Genomic DNA, 16,686 nt, shown 5'->3' on the forward strand with positions numbered 1-16,686 from the left:
CTTGTGGTTGAGAGAGGCATCTGGTGTAGGAGGACAATTACCCTGACAGTGGATACTAGAGAATATTGCTGCCGACTGGTGAAACTGAGTCCTGGGCTATTCAAGTCCCATCATACAATTAATGTGGACCTAATTCCCATTTCACTCTCCTCCATGATGATATCAGGACTCCTTTCAGGCCTCGTATTGACTCTGGCATAGGAATATGCCTTTCCTTCGGTATCCTATCAGACAGGACCTGCTGCCAGGGCGCTGCAGGCACAGGCACAGGTACCAACATGGACAGGAGAGTGTGCAGCACCTTGTGACCTCTTCAGCACTTGGCTGGAGAGTGCCCTTGCAAAGCCAGCATGCAGGACAGCATGAGCAGCCTGCACTCATACCATGTGGTATGAGATGTGTCCAGTAAGACACCCCCCAGGCTTCTCATCAAGTGCCCAGCAAAACAAGGGCAACATGCCTCTTGGGTTCAATGGCCCAAGGTCCACCTCACTAAAAACAGCTTCTTTTGCAGGACCGTCTGTGCTCTTGCCAAAACCTACAGCCCTCATCAAGTTTAAGCTTCTAATCCTGAAGGAAAGAGAAGACAGGACAACCTCATAGGTGAGATCCATCAAGCTGTTGGAAGTATTGTGTCCCCTTTTACGTTTTTTTTCCTCCTAAATGAGAGGGGCAGTTAGCCCTTAATTTTCAGGAAATTCTCTTTACTTTGTCCAAATTCAGTTTAAATGCAAGTCTGTGGTAAAAGATATAAAAGAGGATTATTGCTGGCAAAGTTCTGCATCTCTTTTCCAACAAACTGCATGCCTGTGGCAAAGCTAAAATAACAATAACAATGCAATGTTTACTAGTCATGAACGCCGTGTCTTTTGTCTCTTGTGTGGTTATTGCATTTGCAGTCACATGACGCTTGTTTTAATTTTTGCTTTGCTCTTTATGTACTAAATTACTGCCATTTGTACTTGATCTTAATTAGCAAGATTTTTATGCTGTGGTTTATGTATGTTTTTTATGTATGTGTGTGAAAAAGAGGAGAGAGTTCAGTTACACACAATGGAGTATGCATACTCATTGTATGTATGTATAGATATCCATGACTAAAAGATACTGCATGTATATATATGTAGATATGAAGAATAACTGATATCAGAAATACAAGACATCAAATGGATCTAGTGGCACAAGAATGGGTTTTGATCGATTCAGAGAGCCATTAGAATTCAGAAGTGTATTTATAGCCTAGTATATAGATTCTTTTTAATTTATGTAATATATGACTAGGTATATAAATTAAAGCAAAACATAAACAGAAGACTATCTCTTCCTCTGGATATTCCTATTTATGTATCTTTCCTTTTTCTACTCCCTTTTGTACTCTCCCCATCTACTTACTTTGGCCTTTTGCTTTCTAACTTGCTGTAGCTCTGTTTTCCATCCTCCTATAGTGACTTTTCAACACTCCCACATCCCCCATTGTTCTCCAGACATGGCTTTTGGACTACAGATCTTTTTTTGAAGAAGCATGTTACAAACTCTTGATACAGCTGCTATTTTCAGTGATGGTTTTGTTACACTTTAAACTGCTTCTTGCCTACTTTGTATGTAAGAATAGATTTATGCTTTTAAATAAATTGTCCTCTCACTTTGATGTTTCTCTTAATACAATAAAAGCAAGTAGCACGGCAAGTGAACATGAGCAAAAGCCACAGCTCCACTTTCCCAGCAAGCGGCAAAAATGTGAATATACACTAGGAAAGCTAATTCATGACTGCAGGTAAACAGATTTTTTTTAATATTTCCTACCTCTGTTAATTTCTTTTTGTTGTAGTGAACATTCATAGATTTGCTTGCACACATCCATTTTTTCACTTACACACAAACACACACATGCATGCCCTTTCTTTACATTGATATTTTTTTCTTTTTTTGTGTGTGTGTGTGGTTTTTTTTTACTTGTTTTAGGTAATTTGCTAGGTTGCTCTCAGTTTTGCCAAGCCCTGAAGGCATGCTTGTTCATGCTGCTCACTCTCACACTGGCAATGATTGCTTACAGTCAGAGTGCAATCACTACATTTGTCTCAGTTCAGTCCAAGTCAATAGATATACACCGGCATTCCTTAACTCGGGTGATTCTTTTCTTCTTTCTTGGGGGCTGAAGCTCAGGGCAATTGAGTGTAACAGTCATGGTTGTGAATTTCTTGGGCTTGCAGAAGGAACAAGATTGGAAGGAGCCTTCTTCTTTACGGACATGCCTGGGGATGTAGAAGGAATTGCACTGGCCATAGCAGAACCTGTTGATAATGGTACGACTGTTGCAGCCTTCTTCATGGATAGTTTGTTTGAGGGGTTGAGTTTTACACCAATCCCGTTTTAGGTATTTGCGCTCGGTGATGTGCAATGCCTCCTGACTAGATTCTAGCACCTCTTCTGCAGGCATCGAAGTGCCTTTTCCTCGTTCTCGATGCCTAGAACCCGATGGCTGCTGTGTCTGTATTTGCTCTGAATCATTGGGCTGATCTTTGTCAGGAGGAGGGATAGCACCTTGAGATCCACGGTTCCTCTTTCTCCCTTCTGCTGTTGGTAGCAGAAATCCCATCAGAAGAAACACAGCACCGATGGCGTACAGTGTGCGGACCATCCTATATGGAGGAAGTTGAGGGAATAAAGCACAGTTGTGGATTTCAGATATCAACAGAAGACAGACATGCAGTATATTTTCACTTCCATAAAAGAAATAGGGGGAGGGGGGTGTGGGGTGTGTGTGCAAACACACATTTACAAAAGATAAGCATTAGCTTTTACCAGCTGGAAAGCAATTTCCAAATTACCAAGTGATAAAAGCTTTCATATACAGTCATCGAAAGTAGGAGGCTAAAGCAAGTCTAAAGAGAATTCTATTTTGTGCATCATGCGCCTTTTTCCATCACTTTTCTCCATGTATACTACTCTAGTTAAGAGTTCTCATTCTCTTCTTGCACCTCATTGACATTAGGAAGGTTACTCCCAACTTAACACTGGTGGAAGAGCAGATTTTATGCTACACGAGGATTTGTATGAAATAGCTATCTACAATACCAGAGAACTAAACACTTTGACTCAGGAGATCTAGTCTAGCTATGTGTTCCTAAGTCAGTCTCAGAAGTTTTGTACAGCTTCTTGCACAATATACATCCAGAAGATAATGTGCACGCTATATCCACCTGTTGTCTGAATTACAGCATCCCAAGCTCAGTCACGCCGCACCTCTGAAATGGTCCAATGTGTCTGAGTGTAATGCTGCTTAAGGTAAGAAATATGCAACAAGACACGCAACTAACATTAATGAACACGTAGATGTGTGTTAAAAGAGATACATCTGTAATTTCAAATTACACAAATTCTCTCACATTACTCTGAATCTTTGACAGAAATTATACAGATGTAGTCACGGTGTTAAGAATTTTTCAGATCTCTGAATTTTATTCATTATATACAGCAAGATATTGAAAGGAACATATGAGGACAACAGAATTCCATATATGACACTAAACGTCATGTAGTTCATGCACTCAAGAAAACCCACTTTGAGAAGTGCAGTAAGTGGAGACTATGAGGTTCTTAAAACTGCACCCCTGCTCCAAACCTAATTAATAGCATAAGAACAGCCTTTCTTTCCTCTCTTATTCCACCATTTCTGCTGCTTCCCAAAGCTCTGAGTTCTTTTGGCTGCTCAGTTAGACACCAACCAGCCAGAAGACTCATCACCTGTCACACTTTTCCCCCTTCCAGAAGTGCCATGGTTTCCATGTTGTTCTGGAAAGCCAGGGTTGTGGCAAGCAAGACAAACAGATCAGGGAAAAAAGCTCGCAAGGGACCCTCCCAGTGGGAGCTTGGAAGAAGCCACCAGAAAAGAACTACTGCTTGCAAAAAAACTGTAAAAAAGGAGACCTGCCAAGAGGCACATGCATTAAAAAGGGAAGAATTGTGAAAAATATACATACATAAAAACAGACAAACAAACATACAAGCCCCAAACAACTTGGGTAGTTTGGGATGTCTTCTACCTGCTTGGAGTGCTGCAGTTATATCCCTTATTTGGCTTGTTTTATCAGTAAGGGGGAAATTAGTGATTGAACTGAAGAGTCCTGCTTGTGCTACTATCCAAGAAACATGGGAAACCAAGGGCACCATGCTGGATGGCTTTACCCGCTCTGCCCAAGACCACACAACTAGGCAGGAAAGCAGCCAAATGCCAATGCTGTAAGGGCCACCTAGAGACTCAGCAGAGGCTCAGGGTGGAGCCTATTTGCTAGAAAAGATATCTGTTAATTTCTCAATTACTAGTCTTCCCAGTCATACGGAGAAAATAAGCATTAGATTATGCTGTTCAAAAAGCATTTCTTACCAAATGGACTGGGAAAGGAATTACTGGAGTGGAAGAGTATCATAGGGAGTTTCCAATGTATTCAGGAATTTGCTTGTGGATTTAATATTTTAAGTGTTTGTCTACAGATTGTTAGAGCACCTAGAGTTAATCATGTGTATGATAAATATATGCTTTTGGTTTATTCATTTATGTTTCTGTACCAGTATGTCCTATGTTTGTCAGAAACTTCAGGCTTCAAGCAAGGGGTGCAAGAATGACACTGCTGCCGACTCCAGTGGACAACTTGGAAGGGCTGCTTTTAATATCTAAATGAAACATGCAATTCTAATAGCCCTAAGGCTCTGAAATAGAACAAGAACAACAAAAAAAAAAAGTTGGGAATTCTAACAGAAGACTAGTGTAACACAATTTCAAGTGTCAGCTTGGACTTCACATTTGCTTTCTTTCCCTATTTCTACGCAACCTGAATGTTATTTAAACATGCTTCTTTTGAAACTTAATTCTCCTTTTTTTTTAAGAAAAAAAAAAAGTTATTGCATGCAATTGAAAATAGATTGCTAGTTTATAAGCAGTGCCAGCATGCTTCAGGTGTTTGCTTAGTGTCCCATAACTGAGTTGAAGTTCTACCAACAAACATATTCCTGGACTATTTTTATTTTTAAAACTGATGACCTCCACATTGTTTCATCTTTCTCTCTCTACCCCCTGCCATAAACATGCAATTGATGACACAATAAGGTCTAATCATGGGAAAATGAGATGTACTTTGAGATGGGAATTTAGAGGAAATTTGATGGTAACGTTTACTGTTGTAATATCTGTATTGCAGATTCATGAATGATTAATAAGCACGTGCTTAACCCTAAGGAAATGCAAGCATGTGTTTCAGTATAATCCTAAATTTCAGGAGGCAATTTTTCACTGAGTTGGTTTCCAGCCTTAAATGTGGAAGCTATATCACATGCTCATTAAAGAGACTGTGATTCAAATAGAAATTAGCAACTCAGCAAAAACGTTTGTTATGGTCCCTTCCAAAACACACATCTAAAAGTACAAATAATCCAATCATTTAGGGATAAATACAGTTTAAACATAGACCCATCAAAAAGGTTGTGTGAACTTCATGACCCCCACAGCAGCTCAAAAAGGACCTTCTTTTTATAGAGACTTACTAAACATTTATTAACAACAACAACAAAAAAAGGATTATTTTTAAAAAATGGAAAATATGAAGGAGAATGAGGGGGTATGCCTCAGCAAGGAAAGCAGCCACTCTGCACCATCTCTGGTCCCAAGGCAAGCCATTTGCTTGCAAGAGAAGACGACACTTCTATTTGCTTACATTAGGAACTAGAGTGGTCCATCCATCTATGAATTAATGTTTATGAATGTTTCCTTAGCAGGCTTTTATTAGTAAAAAAAAAAATTAAAAAAAAAATAGAATGCAGAACAGTACAGGTAGCTAAATCAGTGTTACCATACCCAAAGTTCTACCAAAAAGAAATCTCTCCCTAGCATAATTTTTTTTTTCCTTGTCACAGTCATAACTCTGCAGAAATAATAACTCTGGAGCTTGGGTAGGATCTGTGAGGAATCAGGCTGCAAAAGCTTATATTCCAGATTTCAGCAAAATTTTCAGTACCTGATACTGGCTGTTACACTGGCATAGCCAGAAATCCTTTTGAAGATCCATTTGAGAAGCCTTTGAACAAACAGATGACTATAACCAAAATTATCGATTCCCCCTTACTTTGTTCAGAGAGATCTGATAGAATTAATATTTTTTTAAAGTTACAAAATACTTCAAAAATCTATTTTCTTCATATTTCACTGCTAAAATGAGTTCTACTGTTCATCTGTAAGTTCTTAGTCCTAAAGCCAAAAGAAGTTTTATTGCTGACTTCAAACAGGAGCAGAATTGGGCCCTAACATTCATATCACTTCATATGTGGTTTATCTAGAGCCTGGGATCTCATCATCTAAAACAGATTAGAAATCTGGTGGATTAACACTAGGAACTGTTTCTAGAGAAGTGTAAATGCTTTCAAGTTTATTATTTCATGCAATTAAGCTGTATTTTCTTCATTTATACGTTTTCTGCTATAAATTAAGGATTGCCATGTGTCAGTTCATAAGCAGAATTTCCCTATGAGTTCCCAGGCACAGTCAGAAAGTTATTAGTAAAAGTTTTAGTACACAGCAACTTGTTCAAAAGAACTGGATGGAATCCTGGTTCTGTTGAAATATACAGCAAAATTCTCACAGACGTCAGCAGGCCTGTAATTTCATCTGTGAACCATATTTACTAGGAAAATATTATGATGAATCATGGGCTCATGCACTTCACATGAAGACTAATATGACAAAGACCTAAAAAAAATACATATGTTTGGCGGGCTTCAAATATCAGCCAAAGAAAGAGGCAAAACACAACCATTTGACTACTGAGAAAATTGAAGTGGTTTGTGTCCCAAAGGATCGGAATAATTTTATGCCTGGCTTATTATATATGAATTACAGAAATAGTCTTATGTAATGTTTTCATAGTTTTCAAGGATCTGTATTTTTAAATACACAAAAAGGCATGGCAATGGCAACTCCCAGAGAAACTTTTTTTTTCTTTTCCCTGAGATCAAGACAGCAAAACTATCATCTCTGGTAGTATCTGAGTACATTGACATTTCGGCTAATTTCTTCTTGCAAGTCATGGAGATGCCTTTTCTTGAGAAACGTCATGAGTGGCGGCAGCAATACAAAAAAAAAAAGAAAAAAAAAGGGAAAAAAAAAAAAGAACTTTGAAACTCCCCTTTCCGGAGGCATTGCTCTGTAGGACGTTCTAGGGATCACACGGAAGGCGAACATCATGGTGGGCATGGCTGGTAGCAAACCCGAAATACACTCTCCTGATGACACCCGTGAAGCCTGACAGCTCCGCTCACCAGAGCGAAGCTCCCTCCAGACGGATTTGCTCGCGGAGCCCTGGGCCCACCAGGACTGCTCTCCTGCGCACTGCCACGCGTGCTGAAAGGAGAAAGTCTTCGGGAGAAGCTACACCTTTCTGGGTGACATCGCTGAAAGGAAAACTGAACGCTTTAGCACAGACTGAGCCCGAATCCGAAAGAGCAGCAGGAAACTACGGGCACTGGCCCCCTTTAAATTCGACATGAAAGTCTCCACGCCCGCTAGCCGATCACTCCGGAGTTCCCGCACGGTGAGGACGGGCAGCAGACGAGCGGCTGCTCTCCCTCTCCCTGGGCTGGGCTCAGAGCGGCTGCGGCGGGGGGTTCCTGGCGCTCCATCCTAACAGCCTCTCACCAAAGGGGTGACTAAACCCTTTCCAGCTGGCAGGGCGAGCCAAACGCACGTTGGTGTCTGTTCAGAAAGGGGTCTCCCCAGAACTGGGTCTCAGTCCCGATGAGCGAAACGGGCTTCACTCGCGAGACTTTCACTGAGAGGAGCCACGAGCGGGACACCAGGAGAGAAGCCGTTGCAGACAGCCAGGACGGCTCAGGACAGCGGTTCGCCGCCGCAGCCCCGCACCGGACAGAATGGCCCCGCCCGGGACTGGACGGTGCCGCGGCACCGCCCAACCCGCCTAGGTAAGACGGGCTGTCACTGAGCGCAGCGTGGACACGCCGTCGGAGGGGAGAAGCCTTCTGCTCGGTTTGGCATCCTCATCTCAGCCGGGAGCGGCTCAGCCCGGCTCCCGGCGGTCGCGGACGCTTCTCGAGGCAGCTGGAGACACCACCCGGGTCTCCACCAGGGAGGCGGCCGCCGTCTGGGCTTACCCAGCGGAGGACGAGCTCCGTGGCGGTGACTCCCGAGCCGTCGGAGGATGGCATTAAAACGGACAGGGCGAGTGAGCAAACCGCCCTCCCGAAGGGAAAAGCCCAGCGCCAGGTCAGCCCGGGGCCGAGAAGAGCGGGTCAGCACCAGGCCGGCGCACTGCGGGGAGGCCTGTCCGTACGGGGAGGGGGAGCCGTGGCTGACGGATGCCCAGGGCCGTCTGCGCGGCAAAACGCTTCTGGCTCCGAGTCAGGTGGGAGGGCAGGGTGGGGAGGTAGCGGTGGGAAAGGCAGAGAGGTGCCGAGGACAGCGGAGGGGCCGCGGTCCGTCCTGCCCGACGGCGCCCCAGGACGCGCAGCGCTCGCACGCCGCGGGTGCAGACCCTTCTTCGGTGCAGACCCTTCGCGACCCGTCGCCCGACCCCACCGGCACACACGCAGTCCCCCGGGCTGCACAGCCACCGCGGGGAGCTCCTGTAGGCCCAGGGCACGCCGTCCGGGAGGACCCGAGGTTTGCAAAGGTGGCCGGAGCAGAGCCGGGGGCTGAGAGGTCTCGTGGAGGCAGCCCGGCAGGACGGGGCGGGAGGCGCCGGTGCCGGCACATGGGGATCTGCCCCCGCCCCGCTCCGCGAAGAGGCCGGGCCGGGATTTTGCCGTGTGTCGGATGGGCGCCGAATCCAATTTGTCGGGAGTGATGCTGTAGGCGGAGATGAGAGGCAGAGCTAACAGGGCTTTTGCAATCCCTGTGCTTGTCAGGGGACAGGGATGTAACGGCGCCCTAATCCCCAGAACTGCAGCGGAAATGTTGGTGTCCGCCTCGCTGCAGCGGACGGGAGGGACGGGTATCACCCTCTGCAAAGCCGAGGGACCCGGAGTTTTGCTACACACCGACGAACGACCCCTCTCCGAAGGCAGGGTAGATTAGAATTCTGCCTCCCACAGAGACCGGCAGAACTCCGCAGCTGCCTGCCTCGTTTGCGGCCCCGATTGCTCCCCCGCTGTGAGTGCGCGCAGCGCAGCGCGGCCCAGCTCACCTGCGCGGCGGCGGAGGCTCCGCGGCGGGGCCCGGCTCGGCGGCGGCGGATCCTCAGCGGGGTCCGGGGTTCTGTGGGGCTCTGCCCGGCGGCTCACTAGGCGGAGCGGGTGTCGTGGGAGCCCGGAGCTGCCTGGGAGTCCATAGAGAGAGAGTCTCGGATCCTGCCTACAAATTGCAGCAGCGCCGAGCTGTCTCCCATTTAAATGTCTGCCAGCTGAGATCTGCTCTCCAAGCCCCTCCAGATCATTGGACAAGCGCCTCCAAAGCCCGTGTTATCCGCCCCCTTTAACACTTCCATAAACCTCCACCAGGGAAAGCTTTCAGTCATCTAGATAAACATTCTACTGCTTTACTCTCTTAAGAGAATCGGTGCTAAAGGTCACCACCCCGAGGAATTGTTCCTGGAATGCAAAGAAAATTCACATTTTCCATCCCCATTAAAGTATGACATCCAAGAAGAGTTAAACTCCCCCCCCGCCTCCAGCCCCCCACCTCTGCTGCCCTTCTGGGCGCGCTGCCGGGCCGGGGCTGAGCTGCTGGGAGCTTTCCTGCCCGAGAGCCGGCCAGGCGAGCTGTGCTGCCGTTGGGAGCCCTTCACCGGCCAGCCGGGGCCAGGAGGGAGGCAGCCATCTCTCCGACCGTCCCTGGTACAAATTTGCATTGAGGAGCTTTGCCTTCTGCAGATATGACCGGAGTTACGTATCTTTGGCAAAATCCCCCATAAACCTGTGTGTACGTGTGTGCGCGGGGATGTGTGGAGGGTGGTGTCAAGCCGTGGCTCCCGGTCAGCAGTCGCGCTCATAGCTCTGCATCAGTGAGAGGGTTTTATTTATTTATATTATTTTTATTTATTTATTTTTGTCCCGCAAGAGGCAGGACACCTTGGGTGGCTTTTTCCCCTCCCGTCCCTGCGTATCTCCGAGGGCTCGGGCTCCTCAGGCATCCCGCGGTGGGCAGGACGGAGAGAGGTGCACGTCCCGCTTTGGGCTGAAAGCGGCGGCGGCCGGAGCAGTCCGACCGTCGAGGTGGCGGCGGGGGCAGCTCAGCGCCGCTTCGCAGCCCCTGGGGAAGGCGGCCGCTCTTCCCGGGTCAGCTTCCCCAGGGATCCCAGGGAATTAGGCAAAGACCGGCGGCGATTGAGCGTCGTTGCGTACCAAGCTCTTTGCAGCCGCGAGCGGCGGCCGCCTCTCCTCTCTGCACTGCGGTTGGCCGAATCTTACCCCGAGTCTGCAGGGTGAGGGGCACCGCGGGCACCTCTGTACCACCCACCCGCTCCGGCACCGGGGTTTGTCTTCCACGGGCTTTACCACGGAGTGCGGCAGCGCTACCGAGAGTCGCTACTAACGGGAGCAGCCTCTGAACTACGGGTTGACCTTCAGGCCTGCTAATTAAAAGGAGCCGTTTGTCAGCTGCCGCTTCCAGCGGTGGGCATCAGCCCCCGCGGAGCAGAGCGAGGCAAAGCGGCGGTTCCTGCCGCTTTGCTGCAAGCAAACCTCGGCTTACCGCCCGGCAGAAATTGCTGCGGGAGAGGGCAGCCAGCCCTGCACCTCCGCATCCCAGCACTGACAGCACCCTGGGCCTTGAGAGGCCCGATCTCACCTGACAAATAGGGATTTTTATTGTCCCTGGTTTTGCAGATTGGAAGATGAATTCAAACGAAAGTATCTGCTACATTAGGGGTAGCGGGTAGGCAAGATGCCAGGTTTCTGACTTGTCACAGTATTTAGCAGAAACTTGTACTTTGCTAGGGCCAGAGCATGGCTCCACGTGGTGCCAGTTATGTAGGTGAGTGCTCAGCAAGGTAGTAAATCAGGTCCGTTGCTGAAACTGTCATACACATTTAGCGATAGCTTGTTAAAAAACAATCTTTTCAATCACAGGGCAAACAACCATAGTGCAGTGGTAGGTGGCAGCATGAGAGAGAAAATGCATCCATGTGCAGGGGCCACTGAAATTCAAATACAGTGAAGGAGTGAAGGATTACTTGCAAAGAATCACAGCAAATGGCATCTAGTTGGATGGAAGGAGAGGCCTAGGGATTTTTAAAGATTTTTTTTTGTTATTTTACTCAAAAAACAGTGCTACTAAAATCAGTAGATGTTTTTAATTAACTGGGGTCCTTCCTCTGTGAATCCGAAGAAAAAGTCGCAATTCCCATCTCTCAGTATGTTAAAAGACTTTATGCTTCTTTTCTTCTGTGAAGTAGCTGTACTAATGCATAGGGAAGAGGTCTATTCACCTCTCTCCTGCCCTTCGAGCCTTCTCTGGCTCTGGTTGCCTGTCCTAGGGCCATCCTGGGTGGTTGGGGAGCTGCTCTGCCGCCCCTTCCCCAGCGCCATGGTCCAGTGTTACACGGGTGCTGGAGGAAGTGGTTTCTGTACTTGCCCTGAGCTCCTGTTGATGCCCGATGATGGCACTGACGCTGGCATTGCTGCAGGCAAGCTGCCCCTCTGCTGTACTTTTCTGGGATGTAGTTTACGTGCCACTCTGGCATTGACTTTCCTAGATGGTGATTCTTCTGGGCATCTATTGCAGAGCAAATATCTCCACTTATTGCTTTACTGCACTCAAACATCTAGCCGGAGTCCCTGATCTGGAATAGATCTCACTCCAACTTAAAGCAAACTAAGAAACCCTTTAGGAAGCATCTCCTGGACTGGAAGATGTGTTCCCTCCTTAAGATCTGTCTTCATTTCTTGCAGTTGAACGTTCTGCACCATATTTTCCCATCTGTTTTCTTTTACTGAGCTTAATCCACAGAGTGTTTTAAGTAAAGTAGGCACTAGCATCTTGGGTCCAGCAAGACAATTTTCCAGATTTCTCTGATGGTTGGAATGTAGGATTATTCCTGTAAGTGTTTGCCTGCTCATTCAGGAAAACAAAGCAGTTGGCTACCAAAAAGGTAAATAATTGTAGCTGTATCTGCTTCCTTGGACTGGATGAAGGTAGAAATAAATAAATAAATTAATTAAAAAAAAAAAAAGGCTTGTCAAAAAAAAAGAAACATGTCTATTTTTATTTATTTCTTTGTGGTTGTGGAGGTGGGGTAAAAATATCTCTTTCTTCATTGTTCTTTTAACATCAGGTATCCAGAAGATAATTTCCAGCTTGGAAGTTTGTATTCCTTTACCATTAGATTCTTTAACAAAACATTCCCTAATTTTACTCCAAAATTTCAGTAATGCTGATCAGATCCCAGCCATAGACAAGGTTTTGGTATCTTCTTGCTTGCACCTTACTCACACTTGAAATTCTGTTGATGCTTGTCATTGCTGCTAATTGGAGCTGGAATACTGATTGGGGAATTTTGTGCAATTATTTAGTATAAAAGAGGTCTGTGGGAATCTGCATATATTTGTGGCATAGGTTTGAGATTAAGAGCTTCAATGTCATGGGGTGGTAGTGGCATGTACTATGAACCTGGCTGGATTTTAACTGCTGCTTGCTATTGTTTTGTTGGCTTTTTAAGTTTCGGGTTTGGTTTTGTTTTTTGGTGTTTGTTTTTTTTTTTTTTAATTTCCTCTTCCATTTCTTGCTGGTTTTCACTGTGTGATTTGTTCTTTGTTTTAGTGGAACAGTAAGAATTGTTTTAAGCTTAAAAGGAGTGCTGTACTTAATTCTTGCAGAGAAAAATGTTACTGGGCTGAGCTCCTGTCTGCTACTGCTAACTTTGAGCGCTTCTCAGTATATCCTCGCTGCCAGGACAGTTGGCGCCTTACTAAAAGCCTTTGCAGAGAAGCCAAAGACTGACAGGGGCCAGATCCTCTTCTTGAGTAAATTAGAATAGCTTATAATAACTTCAGGGAAATGTAACTGATTTATGCCATCTTGAGAATCTGGCCCTAATATACCTGGAAATGCAACATCTCTCACTCCTAGACATGTTCCTCCAGGTCAGAAGTAAGGCAAGCTGTCCAGGAGAGACAGGGCACATCTGAACTGCTTTACTTGGTATTTTGAACTGTTCTGCTAAGGAGAGAAAGAAGCTTAGTTTACAGGGCTGTGAATCTGGCGCTAATTTATGGAGGAAAAACTAACAGGGTACATAAAACTCAGCAGTTGATGACAAAATCGGTAATGTTTTCAGTGCTTTTTGTATGACAGCATCTTGAGAAGTTTCCTTTCTGTTGGAAATATTCAAGAAGAGTAATCTCAAGCCATTTTATTCACATATTTTAAAGCAGAAAATATTAATGTGTGTACTTTACTTACCTCCCTACTTACCTGCCTACCTACCTGTGTGCTTCAGCTTCTTGTTAATATAGAGGTACTGATGTTTTGCAGTGATTTTTTGCCCTTTAAAATTCTAGAGGTGCTCGTGAAAAACTTGTGAAAATAAGGGAATGTAGTATTAAGAATTTGTTTCACCAATACAACCATAACTTTTCTTACCAGGCTTGTAATAAGGCTGGAAGCAAGCACTGACTTCCACTGTAGTCTGCTGCTCACCACCTGCTGTCCTAGGGGATATTCAAAGCTGTACAGCAGAGGTGTGAGGCGATGAAGTTTGCCACAGTTGTTAGCTGGTGCCACAAAAGATGTGTGCGTTGCAGAGATGTTTGGTTTCAGAAATGAATTTTGCAGGACATGCACTTAGAGAAGAGGGATATCTTTGTGTTATGGGGATTGTCAAGCTTCTTGTGGTGTACGCTGCTGATCTTCCTGACTTGATGGGAAGACAAGCAGTATCTGAGAAGTAATTAATGACTTGGAGCATAAGCAAGATCATGCATAGTGTGTGTTGGATGGACCGGCCCACTGTTACATTCCTGCCCAGGTGTGGGAGCTTCTTTGCTTTACATGGGATAAGAACCCTATGTTTTGCCATAGAAAAGAAGTGATACTCAAAGAATCCAGTTTCCTGGGAGTTTTGGATATGTCCAAAAGTAATGGGTAAAATGCCGTATGATAAACCAAGTAGGAAAAGGATTTTTCACTTTTTATTTCAAACCTAAGTAGGTAGACAATAATAAATGGCATAAGATGAGGGAAGGAGATGTTGTGGGCTTTGGTTTCAAGATACTCTATTGACAGCCCTATAGTTCTTATTGAAATACTGCACTCTTGATTCTGTTATAGATTATTGTATGAAAAAAAACCTCACTTAAATAGCTTTGTACTTCATATCATGCAGTATAAAGCAATACCAGAAAAGGCTGAGATTAGTCTGAATTGAGTTAAATTTATCACAAAATCTACTAGAAAATCAAGCTTAAGACTGTGCTTCATATTAAAAAATTCTGTTTAATTAAAGAATTTAAATCTTTCTCTTATTTGAGTTTTAGAATTAATGTCCATGTGATGGAGGCCCCACCCCACAGATTGAGAAGAAAAACTTGGATAATGTTGTACTTGGTGAAAAACCAGTATTTTGGATTTAGGTTGATAGAATATAAACGTTTTAATGTATAGATTTCCATCAGCTGAATGAGAGAAAATTGAATAAGGGAAAATATTTATCTTGGGGTTGGGTTTGGTTTTGAAAATGGAATGCTTTTATTTTTTTAGTTTCGAAGTATTACTTCATGTAGGGGTAATTTGCCAGTGTTCAGAAATAGGACATTGGAAATCAGAAGAATAAATAGGTTCAAGATAAAAGCTTTAAGCATGCAAAAACTTTCAAAGTCTGGGATGCCACTCTGAAAAGTATGGTGTCCTGATAGTCTGCAAAGCTTTCTCATTTAGCATCTACTACATGTAGAGTCAGGTTTTGGGCTTGTAATGATCTCTGCAACTGGGAGCCGTGGTCACCCACCAGCATTCCACTCTGCTATGTGCTGCAGACACAGAACAAAAAATATGTTTTCTGGCTTCAAAACGCCTACATATATAATACCATCCATATGTGACTATTTTTCAAAAGTGATTTAGAAAAGCTTAATTTATCAGGATGAAGTTTGACTGCTGGACAAATACAAACTTTTATGCTAAATGAGAAAATATCATTTGTCAAGCTAACCTTTTTATAACAATTTTCACAATTTTTTTCTATGCATCATATGTATTTGATGGCTGTAGAAGAATTTGCCAAGAAAATGAAATGCATAAAATACCCATGAAAAATTCCTCTGCCCTCTTGCATTTGCTTTTCTTTTTTTTTGTGTGTCATGAAGCTGTAGGAGGTGTTTGCTGACATGCTTTGCTTTCAGAGAAGTTCTGGAGCTATGTTATACAAGAGACTCAGCCAAGAAAACTGAGTTTGCATGAGCATAAGAAGCCCTTATAGAATGAAGTCATAACTGGGAATTATGAAAGGAGGCATCTAAGGAGCTCAATGTGTTATTCACTTACTTACATATTTCACTCCAGGGATATGACAGTTATAAAATACAGTTTTGTGTTATGCTGTAAGACTAAGAAACTGCCTTCCCACACCCTACTGCATCCCAACATCTTAGACAGGTTGCACGTACTTTTAAGACATGTATAGATAACTTATACACCATTCTGGAAAAAGAGACCCTTTCAATCCTTTCTTGCTATGATGAAAGGTGGTTTGTTGTGCAGCTACCTGTAACTCAGGCTGTTACCTGGAAGAAGAGTGCTTTCTCCTCCTTGCTGTATGGGGTTTTTTGTGCCACACCAGTACAGTGTAAAATTGCAACCAGGCAGGTAAAGTAGATAGCTGGGAGTTAAGAAGTCTAAGCTTTTTTTCCTGACTATGCCTGTAGGGAAAGAAAAAAAAAAAAAAAGGAATGAGAGAGGCAGGAGAACTATTTTATTATGTAAGAGGATTTGCAAGGCTTCTGTTTTGGTTTGGTTGGTGTTTTTCATCCCATTGCTCTCTTTTCAAAATTTAAATCTTATCTGTTCTTTTTGTTTTTCCTGGCAATATCTAGGTAAAAAAATGGAATACCAGATAGCTTTGCAGAAATGAAAGAGCTGAAGCCTGTTTTTGGCTGAAACAACAACTTATCTAGATTGCGTAGAACTTCTGCATTTTATATTTGAAATCCAGTGTCACAAAAATGGTTGCTGTGTTACAGGAAGGAAAGAAGTTTGTTAAACAGTTGTACTGCTGCAGTATCAGTCCACTTTTCGGGTGAATATTAATGCAAATGTGAAGAAATAGAACTCCTCCTCACTGTCATTTTATATTTAGACAGTCTCTATGTCAAGAAGAAGATGTGTAAGAGGCACAAGTGCACCCACTCCTCACCTTCATCCTTCATCCTGCTTCACATACCCCAGTTTTCTCCATTTCTTCCTCTATAAAACTGCAACAGCACCAGTTTTCAAAGAGGCCAAGATAATTTTGTACTAAATCCTTAAAGCTGCTGTGGTACCAAACTTTCCATTAAATAAGCAGTTAATAAGAGAAGCTGAGAGTTTGATTTAATCTGGAAAGATAAATAATATTTTTTTAACTTCCACCTATTTTGTGTCTACATGCTTGAATGCACTCATTTTAAAATTTCTAAAAGCTTTTAATGGGGAAGAACGCCTTTTAACTTTTAAGGAAAAAAAAATAGATTTCCAGTGAATAAGCCAAGTTTTCA

General features: G+C 44.1%; 1 protein-coding gene across 2 annotated transcripts; it reads right to left on the minus strand.

Moving 5' to 3' along the window:
* Positions 1-261: 261 nt before the first annotated feature.
* GREM1 (gremlin 1, DAN family BMP antagonist) lies at positions 262-9,549 on the minus strand. 2 transcript variants are annotated; one of them, XM_057420103.1, is made up of 2 exons: positions 9,186-9,549; positions 262-2,639 (listed from the first exon to the last, which is right to left on the minus strand). In XM_057420103.1, the coding sequence occupies exon 2, from the start codon at positions 2,636-2,638 to the stop codon at positions 2,084-2,086; it is 555 nt and encodes a 184-aa protein (XP_057276086.1). In that variant the 5' UTR covers position 2,639; positions 9,186-9,549; the 3' UTR covers positions 262-2,083. The 2 variants fall into 2 exon arrangements, with proteins under 2 accessions (XP_057276086.1, XP_057276087.1); XM_057420104.1 differs by lacking the exon at positions 9,186-9,549 and adding an exon at positions 7,306-7,458.
* Between the last annotated feature and the right edge of the window lie 7,137 nt (positions 9,550-16,686).

This window comes from Pezoporus wallicus, unplaced genomic scaffold (genome assembly GCF_028554395.1).
Source record: "Pezoporus wallicus isolate ANWC-B61680 ecotype Strahan unplaced genomic scaffold, APGP_CSIRO_Pwel_v1 contig_5418, whole genome shotgun sequence".
NCBI classification, from domain to species: domain Eukaryota; kingdom Metazoa; phylum Chordata; class Aves; order Psittaciformes; family Psittacidae; genus Pezoporus; species Pezoporus wallicus.

Excerpts from the sequence above, each read along its gene's own strand:
- GREM1 (XM_057420103.1), bottom strand. The coding sequence starts at position 2,638 with ATGGTCCGCACACTGTACGCCATCGGTGCTGTGTTTCTTCTGATGGGA.